At 45.3% G+C, this 23,757-nt stretch overlaps 1 protein-coding gene and 1 pseudogene across 2 annotated transcripts in view; one reads left to right on the top strand and one right to left on the bottom strand.

The window, feature by feature from the left end:
* The window catches only part of NUDCD3 (NudC domain containing 3), a 103,256-nt gene that overhangs the window by 11,609 nt on the left and 67,890 nt on the right, over window positions 1-23,757 (bottom strand). Inside the window, exons 3-4 of one of the 2 annotated variants that reach the window (XM_063086926.1) lie at window positions 22,803-22,935; window positions 7,398-7,541 (exon numbers count right to left, since the gene is read on the bottom strand). In XM_063086926.1, coding sequence (XP_062942996.1) covers window positions 7,398-7,541; window positions 22,803-22,935 — 277 coding nt within the window. The remainder of the gene's footprint in view (window positions 1-7,397; window positions 7,542-22,802; window positions 22,936-23,757) is intronic. The other variant, XM_063086927.1, reaches the window with a different exon arrangement.
* On the top strand, window positions 17,543-17,996 carry LOC134370964 (large ribosomal subunit protein eL31-like; annotated as a pseudogene).

The following is a 23,757-nucleotide window of genomic DNA, read 5'->3' as shown; positions in this document are numbered from 1 at the left end:
AACCACTGAATGGTACAGAGCACACATCTTTCAAGGCCATCTCCAGACACCCAGAGTGAAGTGCAGTGCCAAGAGGACACGGGTAAAATGTTCCTGGGATGGAGGTCAAGGGTCCCTACCTTTGATAAAATAGTCTGAAGGTTTAACATTTGGTTTTCATTTTGACTTTAACATGCTGCTACTTTTGACGAGTCAGGTCTGTGGAGGTATAGTCTGCATATAGTACAACTTATCATTTTGAGGTTCTGTCTCCATGAGCCACCACTGCACTCAGCCCACACCCCAGAAACCCTTTCCCCCTCGAGGCAGTGCCCTCAGCCCGCAATGCCGTCCAGCTTGTGTCCAGAATGTCCCACATACAGAACCGCACAATGCGCAGCATGGTGTGTCTGCTTCCTCTCTGAGCAGGGGGCTCTCTCACACTTGGCCATGCTGTGCTCCAGATGTGGCTGGACCACCTGGACATGTGGGTGTTTCCAGGGCTTGACAATTAGATACGAAGCTGCATAAAGATCTGTATGTGTTCATTTCTCCTTGGTAAATACCTAGCAGTGTGAGTGCTGGGTCTCATGGGGCCAGCTGCTGCCCAAATGGCCACCCCACTGTGTACTCCACCAGAGGCGCAGGAGAATCCCATGCCACAGTGCTGGGTACTGTCCGCCTTTCTAGCAGCTGCTCTAACAGGTGTGCAAGGGCATCTCATCGTGGTTTTCACTACATTTCCCAAATGACTATGACATTGAATGTCTTTTCAAGTGCTTACTGGCCATCGTATCTTAAAAAACATTTTATTTGGAAATAACTGCAAACTTACAAACTGCTAGAATAGGACAAGTACAAAGCCACCCAACACAGGCATTGAGTAGCAGCTCTGTGTCTATGTGAACTATCTCTCTGTGTAATATGTTTGTAATATACAACATATTGTTTCTGAGCCATCTAAGAGTAAGCTGTATCCATCTTGGCCCTATACCCCGAGTTATTTCCTAAGTATGGGAAGTCCATCTATGTTTTATGGGACAGGATCCAGTCTAAGGTCCATCCCACACAGTGGGGGTCCTGTCCCCTTTAATAAGGGACATCTCCACAGCCTTCTCTTTCAGTGTCTCCTCCTGATTAACTCAAGAGTGTATGCCTGCTGTACGTGCATCTGTCCCACCTGCAGGCACATGATGCTCACACCCCTCACTGGGATGTGCACTTGGTCACCTGACCAAGATGAGGGCTGACCTCTCCACTGTAGTCAGTGACTTGCAAACATGGTCCTCCTCAGAACCCCCATGCAGCGACCACTGAGGAGTCCCACCTGGTCCCATCTCTCTGAAGAAGGCTGGAAAATGCTGACTTTCCAGTTCCAGTGCCTCCACACTGACTGGAGAATTAGGCACTTTACTTAAGCAGGCGCCTTTCCCTCTGTGATGAAATTATTTATCTATTTGTCGGCAACGCCGACTCCTGGACTCCTAGTCTCTCAATGGCTCATAGCTCATTACCATCCTTAATTATGCTGGTGTCAGATGATCCCAGATGAGGCCAGTGGAGGTCACTGGGACCTTGTTCGCCCCGTCGTTTCCTGGGCACAGCCTCACTTTCCAGCACAAGACGTTCCAGACTCTTCTTTTACCTGCCTGGTCCTAGACCAACAACCCATTTGTCTGACGGACCGCAGAATTCAGGTTGATCCATGTTCCCAAAATGTCCTCACGGAAACTTTCAACCTCAGCATGAATAAACTTACCTCACAGCATCTCCTGATCTGTGCCGATGAGTCACCAGCATTTCTACCCCTTTCCTTCCTTAGTAACGGAACCTCATTTCTATTCAGGGAGGCAATGTGCCCAGCGAGGACGACTTTACTCCTTGCGGCTGCCTGTGTGATCAAGTTTGGGCCAATGAGACTTACAGGAACATTGTGGGACATTCCTTCCAGGCAGGCACCTTGGAACAAGGGCAGATAATGGAGTGAGATGGCAGAGTGTGGCGGGGGGCTGCAGGGTACCTATCCACTGAGCACGTGCTTTGGGAAGAACATGGGCCATACCAGTGCAGCCTCCAACTTCTCAGGACATGCTATAAGTCAGATTGTTACAGGAAATCTCCTTGTTTTTAAAGTTGTCACCTATTTTCTTGAGCTTAAAAAGTAAAAACAAAATGAAGACTCGGCCATAGTCTGGGTATGGCTGGAAGGCCCCAGTGGCTGCTGCTCGAGGCAGAGGCCCACAAGCTCTGAGCAGTGGAGACGCCACAGTGACATCAAGCTGTGTTCCCACTCTCCCCTCCCACCCAGGGCAGGAGGGTTCCCATTCGGAACAGGCTGCCTCGCTACCACCTTCTGTTTAATTCCCCAGCTTCAGCTCTGCCCGACTGGAATCTAGGGAGTGGGGACAATGTGGGTTCTGACTCCCACTAACACACTGAGGGCTCTCCCCAGAGACCTTGTTAGCACTGAAGGCTTAAGGGCTCACATCTCACATACTAATTTCCAGGCTTTGAGCTCTTGCCAAAATGCTAAAGTAACTTAATCTGTAGTCTCCACTCTGAATTTATGAGGAAGTATGTTAAGTAACTCACACGGACAGCCTCATGGGGCCAAGAAAGGTCGTCAGGATAGGGAAGGTGGCTCACCAACGAGGACGGGCAGACAATAAACCACTTTACCCTCACAAAAAAAACAGGAGGAACTGGAGGTATCCAGATAAACCAGTGAAAAAGCCCACTGCTGGTGGAGACAGGGGGATCAGATGCACACATCCCTGATGACATCTCAGGAATGCATCCTCCAGGAGAACCATGGCAAATGGCTCAGGGACTGCAATAAGCCCAAATTCCACTTTAGAGAAATAATTTCAGGAAATAATCTAAATACAGGGGGAGGGGAGGATGTGTATCTTGTACAAAAACACTCACAAGGTTCAAAAATCATAAACCAGTGCACTACTACAGTGAGCTTTACAGCCCAAGCTTCAAGGTCTCATTCCTCCAAGAATACTCCAGAGCTATTCCATGGACTTTACATGACTTGTGTGTGCACCATGGCAGTACATAAAGGCATGTGTGTGCAGCAGTATTCATCTCACATACAGCTGCGACAACCATCTCAAACACAGACATGCCCGAGCCCTGCAGCAGAGCATGGCTGGCTGGCTGCAGCGCCCACGGCGACACAGAGAGTGGCCTGGCAGCTCCCTGACTGAAAGAACGAGGACAACGTGCAAGCCAACGGCCTGGCTTCTAGGCCTGAACGAGGCATTGCAGAAAAGGAATGGGTGCCGTTGCCACGACTGATTTTACATCTCTGTAACCAAGAAAGGAGCTTGCCTGAGTCAAGAAGTCTCATTTAACATTCTGAAATGTGGGAGGAAGGGAGGGAGAGAAGGAGGCGAGAGCTGTCACACGGTTTTAGCTGCCGCCCCTGCCTGCCCTGGTTGTCTAATGCGGGATCCACAGCACAGGGAAGGAGGAGCAGGCCCGGGGGAGCAGCTGGGAGCAGGTGGCACATCTGTACTCGCCTGTTGGGAGGTCAGAGGGTCAGAAGCTCTAACCAAGGAGGCTGGGGTGACGGAGACCACAGCAGCACAGCTCTGGATGCCAACCTTCTTCACCCGTTTTGTCTTACGTGGCCTCACAGTGGCACTGCAATGGGAGCCCCTACACTAGCATCCCTGGGCCACTGTAACAGGGAACCACAGACCAGGGGGATTAAAATAACACAAGTTCATTCTCTCACGGTTCTGGAGGCCACAAGTCTGAAATCAAGATGTCACCAGGACCACGCTCCCTTGAAGGCTCTATGGGAGGATCCTTCCTTCCTCTTCCAGCTCTGGTGGCTGCGGGAGTTCCCTGGCTGGTGGCCACATCCCTCCGGTCTCTGCTTCCATCTTCACATGGCCCTCTCTCCTCTGTGTGTCTGTCTGTGTCTTCTAATGACACTTGTCACTGGATTTAGGGCCCACCTGGATAATCCAGGATGACCTCATCTTGAGATCCTGAACTTAATCATATCTGCAAAGACCCTTTTTCCAAATAAGGCCATGTTCACAGGACATCTTCTAGGACCCCTTAGAGCAGGGTCCTTGACTTATTTTTCTTAACCATCCCTAGCACCTGCACAGAGTCGGGCACTTAATGATAAGCAACCAACAAACATCAGAAGATCAACCAGACTAGGGTGTTCAGCCTAGGCTGAAGGATGAGAAATGGAAGTCCAGTGAGACTCAAGTGATGACTCAAAGCTGGGCCCCGCAATGTGTGAGCAGCCCCCTATGCTCAAGGTAAGCAGCATGCCAGGTTCCACACGGAAGAGGCAGTGCAGCAAGTGGAAGGCAAACGGGACCTTCACCTATTCACTGACTTAAGATATTATCTCAGATGTGATCAGAAGAAGAAATTTGGCCCCAAAGTGTCACCAATAAATAATTAAATCAAGAACACAACAAACCCCTTAGCTCCCCTAAATAGCAATGTTTCTATAACACACCACATTTATTGTACTAGAGGCTATGTTGTTGGGGTGGGGTGTTTAGGCAGAGCCCCAACATCTTGTAAGGAAGCACACCGCAGGTGTGAGGCTGGGGGGCCTGTGCTGACAAGAAAGATGTGGAAGAGGGTGATGAGGTTCAACAGGCCTCCTCTGTATTCAGACACTATTTTCCACAAGTGAAGCTGTGTTAGAAATGTGATGCCATCTACTGCTAATAAAAGCAACTTTAAGGGAACACGGGAAAGAGCCCGTGCAGTTATGTCAACCACAGAGGGATTTTCTACTCTGACTCTGCCAGAGTCAGCAGAGAGAGAACAATACAGAAGTTGTGATGACAAGTGCCCCCTTGGTCTGCAGCTGGTTCTGCTTTTCCCTGTAAACTCTTCAAGGAGCAGATGCTTGACAAAAGCAAAATAAAAAACTAGAGGCAGCCAGCTCCCAAGTAAAGCCTGGACTAGAGCAGAACATACAAGGTGAAGACAAGCCCAGGAGGCTGCACTGAGGCCCAGAGGGTCCTGGGTGTGAGAACAGGGCGTCTGTGTCCTCACTGGGCACAGATCCCAGCCTGGCCATCTCCAGCAAGGTGAATGAGGAGGAAGAGTGCACACCCCCCACCTGCCTGGTGGCTGCATCTGACATGTCCACCTGACACAGAGAAGCCTCTGAAACCCTCACTGTGACCAGCTCTCCAGCTGGAAGGGACATTTCCCAGTCCCCACAGGGCACTGGAAAGACCAACTAGGACCAGGCAGGTGTGGGTTTGTGTAGTTCCACCCTCTAGCAACGTGGTCACCCCACAGAGCCTCAATGTCCCTATTTATAAAATGAGTTTGCAGAAAATTAAACGGCATTGTAAAGTACCTCACAGAGCACCAGGCCCAAAGTATGTGTTCAACGGTGGCCACTAGCCACATACCAGTGTACAAAACACACACAAAAAGAAACATGGCTTTGGAATGTCCATGAAAAAGTCAGTCATCTCTACCAACAAAAAGCCCTTAAGAGGTGAGCCATAATAATAATAATATTTTTATAGAAACAATGTAAAGTAAAAGGAATCATTGATTATACTGATTATAATCCCAGTGGATTCCAAATACGATAGCTATGCGCTCAGAGACCAGTAACTAAGGCCGGCCATTTCCGTCTCAGGTGGGGACACTACTGGCTCCTGGTTAAGCATCTATAACATATGACCAGACCATGTGGGGCAGGCTCGCCAAGAGGTGCCCACTCAGAGCGAACCTGCGAGAGCACCGCGACCTGTTCTACACTCTGCACTCAGAGTTTAACCAAACAAAGAGAAGAGAGCGGAGGCCAATGTTTTACTGCAGGGTGTCACTTATCTCTCAGTCCAGGGAGACAGTGGCCACAGGATCAGTTGTGCAACCCAGGCAGACACAACGGCCATGGGCTGCTCTGCAGAAAGCCAGCCTGCTAGCCCGGTGCTACCAGCGGCAGTCACTCTCTCTCACTCCTACCACGTGGGAAGCTCAAGCAAGGCAGGGGTGGTGAGGGCACCCGCGAAGGTCGAGTATGACACCAAGTAGAAACTGCTGGTGCTCACAGGAGGCTGGAATGCAGAGAAAGGCTTCGGGCTATGCCCTTAATACATAAGTTTTACATGTCTGGGGTGAGGGGACGAGGGACAAGCACAACACCCATGGGCAGGAGAAGGGAACTTTTATTGTTTCTAGCTGCTGAATGCCACCCCAGCGGGGAAATGCAACAGAGTGAACAATAACAGGACACACTGGGCCCACATGTGGCTCTGAGCCAGTCCCCATGGGTGGCAGCTCTGCCACGGGTATCCTTGTCACCACTGCTGGCCATCAGCAGAGGTGGGCCTTGGGTGGCCAGGCAAGTCAGATGCGGGGACAACCCAGCCCCAGCCCCATTGCTGGAAACGCCACACACCACACGCAGGGCCTCAGGAGACCCTGTTTAGGATGAAACACTCACTAGGAGAGCCAGAGTATTGGGGCCATGGCAGCACTAAGGAGCATGCTGCCCATGCAGAGGTCCGGAGAGACGCCTCTGTGTGGCCCAGGGAAGCGCCACCCTCCAGGTTGATATCAAGATGGGGTCCAGGCTGGTCCAGAGTAAAACCCACCTCCACCATCATGTCCTGTAGGAACTGAAACCAATACTCATTTCTTTCTTTATTGCATACTCTGCACACATGAAGAATATGTCTATATAGAATTCTAAGAATATTTTTGTCCAAAGACTTAATGTTTTTCTTTTCACCTTTATCCCTTTTACCATGCCCTGGTTAAACATCCCAGTAAGAGGAAAGAGGAAACAAGTTAGTCCAAATTATGCCGCACCTCAGCCTTTCTGTGGGAAGCCTCCACTCAGGCACCAGCACAGTCACCACTAACAGGATTCAAGCTCTCACGGGCAAGAGGGGACTGAGCCGCTGACAGATCTGGCCCATGTGCACAGCCCAATTTGCGAGGGAGTCTGTGAACTGGAAACATGTGAGCTACTCATCTGGACCCACACTGTGACTTCACATCACAAGCTCTCAGCTATGTCTGGCCAGCTGCAGGCTGAGAAGAGCCTCTTGGTCAAAGAAGCCTGTTGATCTGAATTTATTAGCTCTACACTCTCCAGACAGGCATCTGTGAAAACTCAACCTGCCTTTTCATTTTCAATTTTCTTGTTCTTGCCTTAGAGGTACAGAGTAGAGCTCTTGGAAATGACCAGGACCTGAGGAGCCAAGGCTGCAGATGGGAAGGCCTATACAGGCACACTCATAGCAGTGTGCAAAATGCTCAGGAAAAACCTGTCTGCTCCACCTGCCAGAAAGAACGGCCTCACTGCTCGAGTGTAAAGAGACCCGCATCAACGGGGGCATCACAGCAGGTTCAAAATCTACCTAGGAGTTCTGCACACAGGCACTCACACTTACCAAAACGCACTTCCCTGGCTCAAGGCTCCAGAGAGAACTCTCGGTGTTGATTTTGTGGGTGAGCTTCCCTTCCATGAGGACACACTCCCTGTTTTCTTCCAACATAGCCACACGGATGGAGCTGCTGCTCAGGGCTACCGAGACCTGGAACATAGCAGAAGAAAATCATCTCACATGTGAGGGTGACCACCACACACTGCACATTGGGAGGGACAGTGGTATCTGAGGTGCGTGACCACACACTACAACACTGCCATCAGATCAGGCTCACCAGGAGCCTCAGCAGAGAAAGCCACACCAGACCAATTTATACTCATAGCAACCTGCAAACTATCAGCTAGCTCAGGTAAATGTGTCAGAAAATCTCTCTGATGAGAGACTGAAAATCAACAAAACTGGTAATGTAAGGTGCTGTGGTGGAAGCTGCTGGCTTTCTACCCAAATCCTTTTCCCTTCTCCAATTAAGGGAGACCAATTCTCACAACAGAAGGGGAGCAGAGGAGACAGGTGGTAGGTGCTGCCCCCTCCCCTACTCTCATGGCTACCTGGAAGCTGCAGGAGCCCACCACTGGACCACAGCACCCAAGAGAGTTGAGCGGCTGCACACCCTGGACTGCTTGCCCCAGGACTATCCTACAAGAGACAATCACAACCTCTTCCTTCCGTGAGCCACTGCTCTGCCTTCACCCAGAAGAATGAGACCAGTTCCTTTGCTTTTGTGTTCTGTTTTGGTTCTTTATGAAACCAAGACCACATAAGCCTCAGCTCGCCCTCCTCACCAGCCTGGGAATACCACCCTGCCTTCCACTTGTCTGTCGGCACAAATGAACTGGGAGCTGCTGGGAGCAGGGCTCCGTTTACTTCATACCACATGCCCCAGCCAGCAGCCTCCAAAGCAGGGTACGTGTGTGAACTCCAGGAGGTTCATAAAGTCAGTAATTGGAAGAGGAAAGAAAACAGAATTCCTGTTTACATTTTGTTTCACTTACTCTTTTTAAATCCTAAAATCTATGTGTTTTATAATGTCAAAATCTTTTAGAATAGTATTTGCATAACGTATACATTAAATAGACATTAGGGGCTAGTACCTTAGCACTTTTTTCTAACAGGTGTGTGGAATCAAAACAATTTGGAGGCTACTCTACTGTCACTTGGTAGGTGTTCCTTAAATACTTATAAAATAATTGCAAAAAACCTCTCAAAGTTACAGAATTTTCAAACTGGAGTTTAGTATTTACCAGTGAAATCTGATACTGCAATCTATCTGTAGTTTAAATATCCATTAATTAAAAGGCAAGAGGAAAAACGATGTGTGGGAGTTGCCATCGTCGGGCAGTTTCTAAGTGAAAGACAATTCCTGGGCTGTGCAGGGAGTGGGGAGGTGGCAGAGGGCTACCCTCCGGGTGGGCATGTCCAGAACCCTCTGCTGGCCATAGGCTGCCCCACCAGGCTCAGATGCAGATCCCGAGGAGGCATCCTCCCCTGAGACTGGTTGGTTCTGTCGAGTGCTGGGCACAGCCTACCTCTGCTCTCTGCCTTCTCACAGCATGAGAAACTCGAGCAAACATGGTGGCACTCCACTCACTCCTGGATGGATCCAGACACACGCTGGGCCAGGTCATGCCTCACTATGAACTTCTGTGTATGATGAAAACTTGACACCGCAGGTCAAGTCTCCTTCGGTCCTAGTCTCCCAAGAGCAAGCTCACTTTAATAAATACAATTCTCCCAGCCAGCTCTATGTAACATGATAACTTCCAAATGTGGGCAAGCTTCTCACACTGCCTGCCCAGGGGAATGAACCAAATCACTGAGGGAGAAAACCAGACAAGAGATGCTTCCAAGAGTGCCAGTTGAAGACGTCACCCTGGGCATAGGCAGTCATCACTCCAACCTCCTGTGACCTGCAGAAATGTCAACAAAGAGAAAATCCCCAGACAATGAAGGGGGGAGGTGGGTGGCTAGGAGCAGATGACATGCCAACAAATCTGCAGAAGATGAGAGAGGAGAGAGGGACAGATCCTACAGGGCATGGGACACCAGGAAGCCACAGCTCCATGGGCTCCAGCTGGGACTCAGCAGGTGGGGAGGGCAGGAGTGGGAACAGCTGTGCCCTGGAAGCCCTGTCAGAAGGGACAGGAATCCTACAATTTGCTATGGAGCAAGAGAGGGCACTGCTCCAAAGAAATTGACCAGCAGTCTGAGGAGCCTGGTGTAGATGCCTACCACCCAAGTGAAGCCCTACACAAGCAAGCCTTGGGATGGCCAAGGCCCCACACCCTATAAAGAAAAGCTGACAGATTGATCCACTCAGCTCTCAGCAGTGGTGGGAGGAACAGAACCCAGACACACAATGGATAAAATCATCAACACCACCCTGTACACAAGAGAATGGGCAAAAGTATTTTCTGATAAAATATAAGGAAACTGAGGATTGCATATTATGAAGAAAACTAGCAACAAGACTTAGGTAAAACAAAAACAAAGATTACAGAGCTAATTAGGAAAAAAGATATTCTAAAATATTTTCCATTTTAACATCTTCACAGAGATCTGAGAAGATACTGTACCTATAGAACAAGAATAAAATATGAAAATAGAACAATTAGACCAAAAAGAAAGAAAACATGAATTAAAAATATGGTAGCTAAAATAAAAATTTCAATAAAGTCAAAGAAATCAAGGTAGAGACAGAGATCAATTCAGACAATCAATCTGGCATTCCAGAAATTATGACACTAAAATAAAATAATTTTCCACAGCTTAAGAAAAATATGACTTCAGGCTGAAAAGACCCACTGAGAGCTGAGCAGAATGAAGGAAAGATGACTTACACAAACTTACGAAATTTCATAACACTGAGTTAAGGTCTTACAAATTCCAACGAGGAGAAGAAAAAGTTTACTCACAAAGTACCTGAATGGAAGAGTTTTCTAGAATCAGTTAACACTGGATGTAAGAAGACAAGAGAGAAACACCATCCATCTTCTTAGTAGAGAATTATTTTCAAGCCAGAATTCTATACATACCCAAACTGTGTAATAAATGAAAAGTTACAATAAATACATTTTAAGGTATACAAAAACTGCATTTACCACATACCACTTTGAGAAAAAATGAAGATGAAAACTAAACAAGGAATATCCACCCTGGGATCCAGAAAACAGTACATTTAATGCAGAAGTGCATGAAGGAAGCTCCAGGATGGTAACAGAGCTGGAAATACCCAGTTTAGACTGGAGTCGGAGGTGAGAGGACTTCAGGAAGAAAGTGATTTCTAGACAATACACAATATGACTGAGAGTCTGGGTAATACTGAGGTTATGATGAAAGAGTACTATTTTGACAAGATTGAAAGAAAGGCAGCAAGAAACCCCAGGAAAACAAAAATGTAATGAATTCCTGATCCAAATGGATGTCAATGAAAATGGTGGAAGAATAAGGACCTCCAAAAAAAGCTTTCCTCCATAAAAGCAACAACCACCACCACCACCAAAAGGCAAAAATTGCCAATATCAACTTAAGTACTTTGGAAACTAACCAAAGGTTTGCAGGAACCTAGGGAGGCTTTATTTAAGAATAATGACTGCATCTCAGTAAGAACAGTGAACTCTGTGACATCTTAACTTGCCCTAGACCCATCCCCATTCTCCAGCCCCTTGGCAGACTGCATTCCCGGTGCAGCCTAGCAGCCATCAGGGGGATCAATATAAAATAAAGCCAGGGCTCCTTCAAAGCTTCATTCCCAAAGAATTGTCACAATTTGATCTGTGTGAAGATTCCCTGGAAGACCCCACTTGCAAGACTGTTTTTGAGTAGACTCAGAAAAGCCTTTCCCCAGGGAGTGTTTCTTGAAAACAGTTATGCGCAAGTGATGCGCCTGCCTGAGGTGGGAGATAACAATTAAGGCAAACAGAAGGAAAAGGTGGGGAATAAAATGTCCATAGGGACTTTGAAAAGCTCTGACATATTCCTGGGAATTCAGAAGGACACATGAATGTGCAGGGCTCAGTGCATGCTCAGGACAAACCAGAGAAGGCCTTTAAAAAGCTCTCATCCCTGGCTGACCTTGACTCTACATGAGCAGGAAGTAAAGGTTAGGGCAGTTTTCAACTGCTAGGATGTGTTGAAGGTGTGCCCCAACGTGCACATGAAGCCTCTCAGCAAAGACTGAGTATATGTACTTGTCCCAGATGTTTAAAGAAATCTCTGCCCAATTATTAGCTGACTACTAAATTCACCAAGTAGAGACTTCACTGGCCGCTCACAACCACAGGGAAAAGGGAGAATCTGATTTCCAGAGTTGCCACATTGTGTTATTTAAAATACCTAGTTTTCAACAAAAAAATTACAAGACTTGCAAAGAAACAAGAAAGTATGGCCCATATACAGGAGAAAAAAGCAACCAATAAAATCTGTCCCTGAGGAAGCCCAGACATGAACTCAGTAGAAGTCTCATAAATATATCAATAAAGAGATGGAAATTATTTTTTTAAAAAGGAACCAAATACAAATTCAGGAAATCAAAAATAACTGGGAGAAAAAAAATCCACTAGAGGGGCTCAAAAGCAAATATCAGTATTTATAAAAAAGAATTAGCAATCTTGAAGACAGACCAATTGAGACTACCCAGTCTGAGAAACAGAAAGAAAAAAGAATGAAGAAAAATGAACAGAGCCTCAGAAACTTGACAGACACCATCAAATACACCAACATATGCATAATGAGATTCTCAGAAGAAAAAAGGACAAGAATACTGAAACAATGGCAGAATATCCAAATTTGACAAAAAATTAATCTGCACATCCAAGAAGCTCAACAAATTCCAAGTAAAATGAACTAAAAGAGATCAAGAGCGGCCGGCCCATGGCTCACTTGGGAGAGCGTGGTGCTGACAACCCCAAGTCAAGGGTTAAAGATCCCCTTACTGGTCATCTTTTTAAAAAAAGAGAGAGATCAAGACCTAGACACTTCATAAACTGTCAAAAAAGCCAAAGACAAAGAAAGAATCTTAAAAGCAGAGAGAAGCAACTCATCACATGAGAGGGATCCACAATAAGGACAGCTGATTTCTCATCAGAAACCATGGAGGCCAGAAAAGGCAGCAGAATGAAGTGTTCAAAGGGCAGAAAGAAACACACACACAAAAAAGTCAACCCAGAATTCTATATCCAGCAACTCTATCCTTCAAAAATGAAGGAGATTAAGATGTTCCCAGATAAACAAGACCTGAGAGAATTTATTGCTAAAGGGAGTTCTTCAGGCTGAACAAAAGGACACTAGATGTAGCTTCAATCAACATGAATAAAGAAAGAGTGCTGGTAAAGAGAAATATAAAAGACAGCATAAGTGTATCTTCTATTGATAATTCTTTTTCTCTGTCTGATTTAAAAACAACTCCATACGGCGCAATTGTGGCGGTAGTTGTGGGAGTGGGGGTGGCTCCTCCCGCGTCCACAGGCTGTGGGGGATGGGGGCTGCAAACTCCTGCCCATGGCTGTGGCTGGCACAAGTGTTGGGCGGGCAGGCAACCGCCTCTGGGACACGAGATGGAGCGCTGGGGATTTCAGCTTTTCTGACTGTTAAATAAAAGGATGATTGCTCATAACAGAAAAAGACAAAGAAAAAACATGTTTGGGCATCAAACCAACGATCTACTGATGTTACAACTTCTGAAATGGGGCTCAAGTCTGTAAGTTCCAGCTCCATTTTTGATCCAGATTACATGAAGAAGTTGGTGAATGATATCAGGAAGTTCTCCCATATGTTACTATATTTGAAAGAAGCTATTCTTTCAGGAATTAAAGAAATTATAAATGAATTTTTAAAACTATGTTTATGGGAACTATTTTAATAGTATATAAAATTTCCAGACGTCCCATCAAGATGGCAGAATAGACAGTCCCCAGCATTACTCTCTCCCACAAATCAACCAATTTACAACTATAAAAAAGCAATGATAGCCAAGCTGGGGCCACTAGAGCTCAGCGTGAGAAGAGAGACATATGGAGTGCATGAAGGCAGGAGAAGCCATGATGAGAGAAAGAAAAATTGCTCAGACCGTTTCGAATCCTGGCCGCTTCCAGGCTGAAGCTGCTGAGTTCACAGAGCAGGAACTGGCAAAAGCCACAACTGTGCCTTTCAGATAAATTACTTGGAGGTGGCAGGGGAGAAGAGGGCCTTGGTGGCCCCAGGCCAGCAAGACCCCTAATAGGGTTCCTGTGGATCCATATAGGAGTGAGGAGCCACAACAACTGAAAAAAAGGAGTCACTGAGAGGCCAGTGAGTCATTGCAAGGGACCAGAGCATGGCCCGTCCCATGGGAAGTGTTTGGTGCATGGGCAGTGTGGGAAGACAGGCCTGCCAGGGGAACACTGGGGCACACCAAGGACAGCTGATCTGCCCCCCAATCAGCACAGGACCATTCAGAGTAGACTGATCAGGAATGCAGAACTGCATGGGGTGCAGTTTGATGTAAAGAGTCAGACCCAGACCAGAGTTTCTATACAACCCAGGTGTACCAGATTTCACCAGATCCGGAAATACCTATGAAGTCAACCATTAAAACCTGAGCTGCACAAAAAGCCTTCCCCAGGGAATGAGCAGCAAAGCAGCAATTTAGCTCAACCACAGAGCTCAACTGGTGGTCCCCACAGGAAGTTCCCCCATTTTAGAAGTAAGCAAAGGACAAAAAATTAGTTGTAGCGCAGAGTTTAAGTGCTGGGAACAGCAAATAATCTAACACAGAACTGAAAGAAAAAAACAAAGTACCCACAACGAGAGACAAAGTTTGATAGTAACTAGTAAAGGTCTCATGTCGCCAAAGAACATGAAAATAACACCTAGAAGGACCAGAAGTCCCCTGGGCTACCAAGTCAGAAAATGGGGGAGCCAGGGGCCTCAGCCACACACCCCCAACACACACAACCACCCCAGAGATGACCACCAAGCCACCGCAGGAAGCGCCCTAGGCTCTCCTGAGCTGGGGTGGTGGGAGACTAAGGGCCTCAGCCATGCCCCCCCCACCACCACCAGCCCTCAGCCCAGCGACGACCACCAAGCCACAGCAAGAAGGGGCCCAGGTCCCTGGGCTGGGGTGGTGGGAGGCGAGGGCTTTTGCCACACACCCCTGACATCTGCACCCAGCCCGGCAATGACCAAGCCACCACTGGAAGCCCCCTGTTCTCCCTGTGGGAATGTGGGGGGTGCCACAGGCCTCAACCCTGTCCTTCCTCCTTCTTCCATCACATTTCCTTCCCCTTTTCCCTCTCCCTCCCTCTGCGACAACATCATAGAATGTAAAAAAAATATTATTAATAAAATAAAATAAAAATTTTAAATAATAATTTTAAAATAAAAATAAAATAAATAAAAACAACTCCATAAAGCACAAATAATAGTTCAAAGGAGTGGGGGACAGGAGCTATATAGGAGCAAATTTTTGTATGCTATTAAAATTAAGTTGGCATTAATATGAAGTAGATTGTTATAAAACACAATGTTAACTGTAATCCCCAGGGCAAAGAAAATAACTCCAAAAAATAGTTAAAAATCAACAAAGGATTTAAAATACTACTCTAGGAAATATCTGTTTAACACAAAGCAGTGATGGAGGAACAAAGGAACAAAATAGGGAAACAAAATTTTCAAAGGCTACAGTACTTAAAACAGTGTGGTACTGGCATAAGGACAGACATACAGACCAATGAAATAGAATTGAGAGTACAGAAATAAACCTGTACACTTTTGGTCAATTGGTTTTAGACAAAGTTACCAAGAGAACTCAATGGGTGAAGAACAGTTCTTTTAACCAACTGTACTGTAACAACTCTGTAACAACTGGATATCCACATGCGAAAGAGTGAAACTGGCCTACTACCTCAAAATAAAGTTGGACTACTATCTCAAACCATATAAAAAAACTCTGAACTCAAAATCTATCAAAGACCTATACACAAGACCAAAAATTATAAAACCCTTAGAAGAAAATATATAAATAAATCTTTGTGATCTTTGGTTAGGCAATGGTTTCTTAGACACAACACAAAAAGCACAAGCAAACAAAGAGAAAATAGATAAATTAGACTTTTTTTGTACATCAAAGAACACTATCAAGAAAGTGAAATGACAACCCACAAAATGAGACAAAATATTTGCAAATCATGCATCTGACAAGAGTACAGTACCTAGAATATGTAAAGAACACTTACAACTCAACAATAAAAAGACAAACAACCCAATTAAAACAGGGACAAAGGACTTAAAGAGACATTTTTCCAAAGAAGATACACAAGTGAACAATAAGCACATGAAAAGATGCTCAACATTATTAGTCATCAGGGAAATGCAAGTAAGTCAAAACCACAATGAAATACTACTTCATACACAGTAGGACAGCTACAATTAAAAAAACAAGAACAAAATAAACAATAAAAGTGTTAATGAGAATATGAAGAAATTTGAACCCTCATACATTTCTGGTGGAAATATAAAATGTAAAATGGTGCAACTACTTCGGAAAACAGTTTGGCAGTTCCTTAGAAAGTTAATTATAGAGATATCACATGACCCAGCAATTCTACCTCAAGGTATACAGCCATGAGAACTGAAAACATACATCCACATGTGGGTGATGGAAGGAAAGCCTGGGGTGCAGGGGGTGCACAGAGGGGAACACAGAGATGCCTCCTTCTCTCCAGCCTCATCTCACAAGTGAGGCAGTCTGAAGGAGCAACAGAGGTTGAGATCACCTTAGAAACAATCTTGTGACACACTCATGTTTGAGGAGATGCTCTGTCACAGGGCTTGAGGTGCTAATAAGAACACTACCATGGAGGCCCTACTAAAACTAGGAACAACACCCAGCAACCTGAGCAATGGGTCTCTTACCAAACAATAAGACAGAGATACAGATGCAAGTGCACTGTGTGTGGATAGATCCAAAGAACACATTCACGTTTACTGAGCATCATTAAAGTTATACTCAATACAAGAACCAGTTTAAAGCCCAACACCCCACATAGCCCTCATACAACAGTTTGTAAGAGATGGTGTGTATAATCTAGACATTTTTAAAAATCAACACTAGTGTCCAGTTTCACCTTTAGTTATATCCTTCTAATTATGTTCAATTTCAAGTTTTACCTGTATTTTTTTAACAGCTGCATTTTGGAGTGTAATCAAATACAACAGGAAGGTCAATTGCAAATGATAAAGTTCACAGTGTTAGGCTACTGGTTATTAACAAATGAGATGGGATCCAAATTGCCACAGAGAAGGGCCTCCTATGAGGAAATCATTTCATTTCCAGTTAAGTTGAAAACCACTAGCAGAATTTAGACAAAACTGCTTTAATGGGGTAAGAAGATCAAAGTGGATTATAAGGCACCAAAAGTTCAAATAACTGACCATCAAAGAAACTCTACCAAAATGCAACTTACTCCTTTCTAACCCTGATTCAAATTCCAGAAGCCATAAAAGAAAAAAAAAAGACTGATTAATTTGACTACAGAAAATTTAGTAGGTTCTGCAAGGAAAGAACATAAACCAACTCAAAAGATAAATAACAAAATAGGACAACAGATCTGCAATATATATCGCAAAAGAATGCCTAGAAATCATTAAGAAAAAGAACAACCTAATAGAAAATGGCCAAAGATATATAACCAGTTCAAAGGAAAGGCACGTGTCACCTCACTCATAAGAGAAATACAAATTCATACTATACCTAGATACTATTTTTCACAAAACCCAGAGGTTTGATAACATACCATTGTCAGCAAATTTGTGAAAAACCAAGGACACTGTTGATGGGCATGTTGTTAGTGTAACGCCCCTACTGAAGGCAATTTAGCAACACCTATGGAAACTAAAAATACATATACCTTTCAATCCAGCAACTGAGCTTCATGGAATTTATTCTATATGGAAATGCATATATGCAAAATGAAATTTATTACAAGGCACTCATTGCTTTATTGTTTATAACAGCAAAAGACTGTAAATTACCTAAATGTCCATTAACAGGGACAGTTTCATAATCAGCCTGTTGCTTGAAAGGGGCAAAAGCAGAGGACAGGAGCCCCAGGTGTGGGGTGGTGGACTCAGAGCATTTAAGCCAGATGATACTAAGAATTTAGCCTTTCTAACTTGGGCCCGACAGGATGGCTCCTGCAAAGAAGGGCCGCGAGAAGAAGAAGGGCCGCGAGAAGAAGAAGGGCCATTCTGCCATCAACGAGGTGGTGACCCGAGAATACACCATCAACACTCACAAGCGTATCCATGGAGTGGGTTTCAAGAAGCATGCTCCTCGGGGCACTCAAAGAGATCCCGAAATTTGCCATGAAGGAGATGGGGACTCCAGATGTGCGCATTGATACCAGGCTCAACAAAGCTGTCTGGGCTAAAGGAATAAGGACTGTCCCATACCGTATCCGTGTGCGGTTGTCCAGAAAACGTTAACGAGGATGAAGATTCACCAAACAAGCTCTATACTTTGGTTACTTATGTACCTGTTACCACCTTCAAAAATCTGCAGACAGTCAATGTGGATGAGAACTAACTGCTGATTGTCAAATAAAGTTAGAAAACCAAAAAAAAAAAAAAAAAAAAGAATTTACTGGGCACCCCTCAGGCACTTGGGGACATGAAGGTAAACAGAAGAAACCAGAGCCGCCCTGGTGGGGCCAGGCTAACACTTGGTGGAGGCAGTGAGGCCACCTCAGAGAGTGGAATACACCACTAAGGTGCTAAAAGCTGGGATGGGGAAATATATATTCATATTTGATTATATATGCATAAAAAATATCTGCTAAAATATCCCCCAAACCAGTTAAGTGATGACTTAGGTCAAGACTGGGAGTCAGTACAGAAGAAGCACAAAAGCAGGATTTTCTCATTGCATGTATTTATACTTTCAAACATATAAATGTGTTATACATTCAAAAATTGGGCAAATTAAAAAAATAAAGTTGAGAAATATAGCCTATTAGCATTTACTGTTATGGAAGTTTCCTACATTTTTTCTAAACGAATTCTAAGAAGGGAATGCCATATGTTATGGAGCTTTTAGCACAAATTCCAGCACCTGCATCAAGCTCAGAGGCAAAGCGTCACCACACATCTAAGCCTGGGGATCAGTAAGAGCCTCCACAAAACACGCCCAGGAGGCAAGGTGCAGTTCCTTCCCAGGGTGGGACAGAGAGGGCACGCAGATGCAGCACCAGCCTGCAGGTCCACCCACAACCTCTAAGAGGAAAGAGAGTCAGGAGGAAACAGAATCACTTGTCAATGACATCCAGTCACGACTTAGTTTGCAACAACACAATGGCATTTTCCACTCCAAGACAGTCAATGAAACAGGGCTGGATAGGGGCCTAGATTCTGGTTTCTGCTCTGACACCATCTCACCAGGAGAGTTTCCTCATCTGCAAAATGAGAGGTTAAACTAAAAATCTCTGGAGTTCAATTTTCAAAAGCATTAAAATTCTATGACTCAGTGAAATGCTAGGTCTATAACCACCCCGGTGTGATGTGAGCAATCACATAAACCTCTGTGTCATGAACTCTAAGTTCTTCATCCCTATTACACTGAGGAAACAAAGGGGAACACGGCTGCTTTCTCAAGCAGAGCAGGAGATAGAGCAAAGACCGTGGTGAAGCCCTAACCACATGTTACTAATGCATGAGATCAAAAGCTTCATTTTGAGATTTTCTTTAGATTCACCAGCAAAATGATTTTTTTTTTTAAAGTGCTGCATGTAAAATAAGAACACTTCCTATTTTCCTTCTAAAGAACATAAAGCATTATACACATACTCATTTGTCCCCCACTACTCTTGAGCAGCAAGTGTGACCTCATCATATCTACTTCTACAGAAAAGGGGTCAACGAGAAAGAGTCCAGGAGAGGCCAGCATCAATCTCCAGCTGGAGAACAGAGGAGCCAGACTCTCCTGTGATGTTCCACCCTTCAGCCCCAAGACAGACACAAGCCCCTGAGTTCCCAACCAGAAAAGTTCTGATTTTATCAGCTGAACTGTTGCAGTTGTGGCTACCATCATGATTATGTCTGAGAGGTGCCAGAGATAAAAGACAAAAATAAACACTGCTGACAGGCAGCTGTGACAGGTACTTTTAGAGAATGATGGGAAAGGAACCAGTCCAGAAAGTGCAAATCTGAGGAAAAATCCTTAGACCAGCAAAATCCAAGAGATACAAAACAAACTTATTCTAAAGTTTTAAGTGATGCATGACTAAAATTCTTACATCACTAAGAAACTGAGAGACCAAGAATTTTTAAAAAGAAGCTTGCAGTATTATAAAAATGACATGGGAAAAACATACCACAGAAGGAGAAACAGAAAATTTCCAACCATGTAGGAGATGCAGCACAACACCAAGGTTTTTTCACAGGCAGGTCACCAGTGCAAATTAAGCTGGCGAGTGTCCCAAAATGCCAATACTAAATGAATCAGCAGCTGAGGTGAATTACCCTTCCATCCTGGTATCATAACCAGACGTCACCTCTGAGCCTCCCCTGAGGTGGGAGGGAGTGCTGGCTGCAGAGCAAGTCTTGGATACTGGCCTGGCCTTGCTGGCTGAGAGACACTGCACACACAGCCCTCACCAGCTGCGGGTGTGCATGTGACTGACTGCACGACAGTCAGGACCGGAGGGGACAAGCACTATATCAACGCCGGTTAAACACACAGACCATGCTGTGTCATGTTCCGTATCGCACTTGCTGTTACCTGGAGTTGCCCTGTTCATTGATTGGCTGACTTTTTACTGCCTGCACCCCACCAGGATATATGCTCTGGATCTGTAGACATGTCTGTCTTGGTGACCACCACATACCCACAGCTCCTGGAAGAGAGCAAGGCCACATGCTCAGAAAATGTCTAATGCAGAATGAGCCAAATCCAGGGTCATCCTTGGGGAGAGTAGGGTCATATCACCTGGAGTTCATGACAAGTGCATTTGAGAGAGGCATAAATCTGAACTTGAGGCAGGAAACAGGGCAGGACCCTCCCAACATGGCGCCCACCATAGAACAGACTCATGGCACCAACCCTCCACACGTTGGTGAGCATATCTAAGACCCATTTCCAATGGGGAGGTGTCCCAGGCAGCTGTGGAAAGTATAGTGAGAGCTGTTAGGTAAGCTGGGAAATAACTAATTTTAGGCTGGGCCTATTACAAGTCCTTTCAGAGAAAGCCCCAGAGGTTCATGGAATACTTTAGAAGACAGATAAAAGACCAGGAAACTAATATTTTTAGCCAAGTGAATGAAGCACAGAAATCAATATTTCCCACAGTTTATTCAGCTACATACATGACAATCCTACAAAAAATACATTGGAAATCAATACCTGACCCACTAAAACCTCAAGAAGATGCTGCGTAAACTACTTGGGAAGGGTAGCTAGCACCTGCTCCTGATCTATTAAAAACAGAAAAGAAGTAGTCATTCAAAGCTGGAATTATAGGTATATGATCCCTAGAGATCTGGTCTGACATGAACTTTATGATTCTAGAGATCACCAAGCACTGGTGAGAGATATGTTGGGATGGGGGTGGGAGGAAGGAAGGATTAAGCAGCCAGCTGCTTCCTGATGAAGCTAGGCCACCTGCCACTCACTGACCCACGTCAATGGTACCATAAAGGCTTGGGGCTATGTCTCTGCTCCTTTCATAGCAAGTGAGCACGCTGTCTTCAGTGCCACAGAATGAGCTGCATTCATCTGAGACTGGCTATCCCTCCTTTCTGGAAGTCCCAGTCTTCTTAGGGCTGCCACAGTCCCCACCCAGACTCTTACACACAGAACACGTTCAGGGAATGTCTGCCTGTTTCGAGTGGAGCCCAGAGCCACAGCTTTGCCACTTCATTCATTCAGCCATTCAATCATTCAAAAACTTATTCAGAGTGCTCACTGTTCCAGGCACAGAAGATGATACTGGTCAGCAATTTAGTAACTTCTCTCGGCCTCAATTTCTCATCTATAAAACAGAATATTACTAACTTTGCAGGTTGCAAGTTTTCATGAAATTGAAACAAGAATACAGCTTCTGGCATATATCAAATTTTTTATTACATGACATCCCATTTTGCATTGTTAGTTACATGAGGTTTTTTTAAAAGTGAAGCCTACCTGTTCACAACAAGCTATGATGTTATTCTCATCAAGCTTCCCTGAGTAAACATCTCTCTCCCATTATAAGATTAAACTTCTACTCACTCAAGCTTATTAGATGGCTGTTTCAGAAACTAATTCAAGTTGGAACTGCTACAGCCACACCCTAACGCGGTTCCCTGCTCCAAAGAAAAGCCCTACAGGGCATAAGCCCTCTGCATCACTGTGAACTGGGATTCTTTGCTTTGCCTCTCAGGACTGGCCGGAGCTGTGTTTGTCACTGAGGGGAGAAAAAACCCCAAGGACATGAATGAGCTCTCCACATGACCCTATGAGAAGCCACATGGCTGGCCTCAGCAAGCGATGGGTATGACAGGCCTGGCCATCACACCCCTGATCTGTGACAAAAGCACAGGAAGCGACAGTAGGGAACTGGCCCAGGCAGGGACGGGACACCCTGAGTGAACCTTAGAAAGAAAGGTGCAGGGACGGGGAAGCTTACCCTTGGTACCATGTCTCCTGTGTGAATAGGAGGAAGTGAGCAGATAGCAAGGAGAGCAGAAGGGTCCCCTGGGGCGGGCTGGGCCTGCCCCTCCCTCCCTGTCTCCTTCAAGGCCATCCTGCTGCCCTGGGAAGACTGCAGCACTGAGAGAGCTCTCTATGGTGATTAAAGGTCCTGAAGAATTAGATCATAAGTCTCTCATCTCTGTGACACTCAGCTCATCATCACACATGGGAGGTGCTACCACAGTGTCACTTTGTCTAGTGTGAGTTTACTGGGTCCTGTGCTGGCAAAGCCAGTGAGTGTGAACACACCTTAGTGATCAATGTGAGTTTACTTGGCTAGACTGAAGGCAGATTTAACATTTAAAGAAAATGGAGAACCCACCAAGGTAACGTTTGAGTATTTTCTTGAAAACCATGAAGCTGGCCATCTCAAATAGAGGCTGAGAGTGTCTGTGACTTTGTTTAGTAAAAGAGGTGAGGACTTCGGATGCATGGGCTTCTCTCTTGGGAAGCCACAAGCCACACACACACGTCTGGTCATCGGGTGCCGCTCAGAATGAGAACACTGAGTGCTACTGCACACAGTGAGGAGATGCTCACAGACCCCTGGGGTCTGCAAAACTCATGAGCAGAAAGTGGGAAGGATGGTGCATGCAGCCCACTCCTGGGGCAGAAGAAGGAACACACCTCCTATCCTGAGCCCATCCCAACCCTCCCAAGATGGCTCAGACTGACTTGGGTAAGCACCCACCTATGGCCATTACCTGCTTGCCCTTCACCACGTGCTTGGGCACTGGCACCCTGACCTCCAGGTCAGTGTAGTCCTGTGACCAGGTGTAGTTCTCTCGGACAGCACCATTGTAACTGTCAGGGTTTTTCTGGAACTGCTCCTGAATCCTGAAAAAGAACAAGAAAGGTGAGATGCCAACCAGCAGACATGAGTGGAGGACCCCACGGTAAGCCCAGTACACACTACTCCTACGTCCTCAAGGAGTGACCAACCCAAGTTTCATCTCAAGCTCACCTGCTTTTGCATCTGCAACCTCCCCATCTTTTGAGGCGACTTCCTTTCTGATCCTCCTACATGGCCTCCCAGGAAATCATAGGACAAGGGGAAAGCTACAGAGAAGAAACCCAGGTGCAGAATCCTTGAGTTTAGGAAAAGTATCTGTGCCACAGTCAAAGCACAGCCTGGTCCTGCCAGCCTTCACAATGCTCAGAACCAGGCCTGTTAATTAAGAGTGCCATTGTTAATAACATCCTCGGGCTCATGGGTGTTTGGTTTCTTATAAACTGTTTGGCACAGCCTATCTTCAAAAAAAAAAAAAAGCAAACCAACTTTGTCCTGAAGCTGCTAAACATCAATCCTAATCCAACCCTTAGGTTTTATTTTCTCCTAGTAAATAAATTAAAGCCAAAGGGACGGCATTAAAATCTTGTACATCATTATTAAGATGTAAGCGATATGTTTAATGAGACAGCCTAAAAAACCTAATCAACCAAGCCCTATTGTATATGCCTGTTACAAACACAGCACAGATGCAAAAAGGACTAGTCAAGAAGCTGATGTTAAAAATACAGTATTTGCGATAAAACTTAACAATGTTAATAATATAAACATAAGTTATATAATTATATAAAAATAAGTTTAGACTCACAAGTCAATTAAGTGAGTTACAGATCTAAATTACAAACAGAAGCCTAGTCAAGACAAGGCAG

This window comes from Cynocephalus volans, chromosome 2 (genome assembly GCF_027409185.1).
Source record: "Cynocephalus volans isolate mCynVol1 chromosome 2, mCynVol1.pri, whole genome shotgun sequence".
NCBI classification, from domain to species: domain Eukaryota; kingdom Metazoa; phylum Chordata; class Mammalia; order Dermoptera; family Cynocephalidae; genus Cynocephalus; species Cynocephalus volans.
This window is presented reverse-complemented; position numbering and strand designations above follow the sequence as displayed.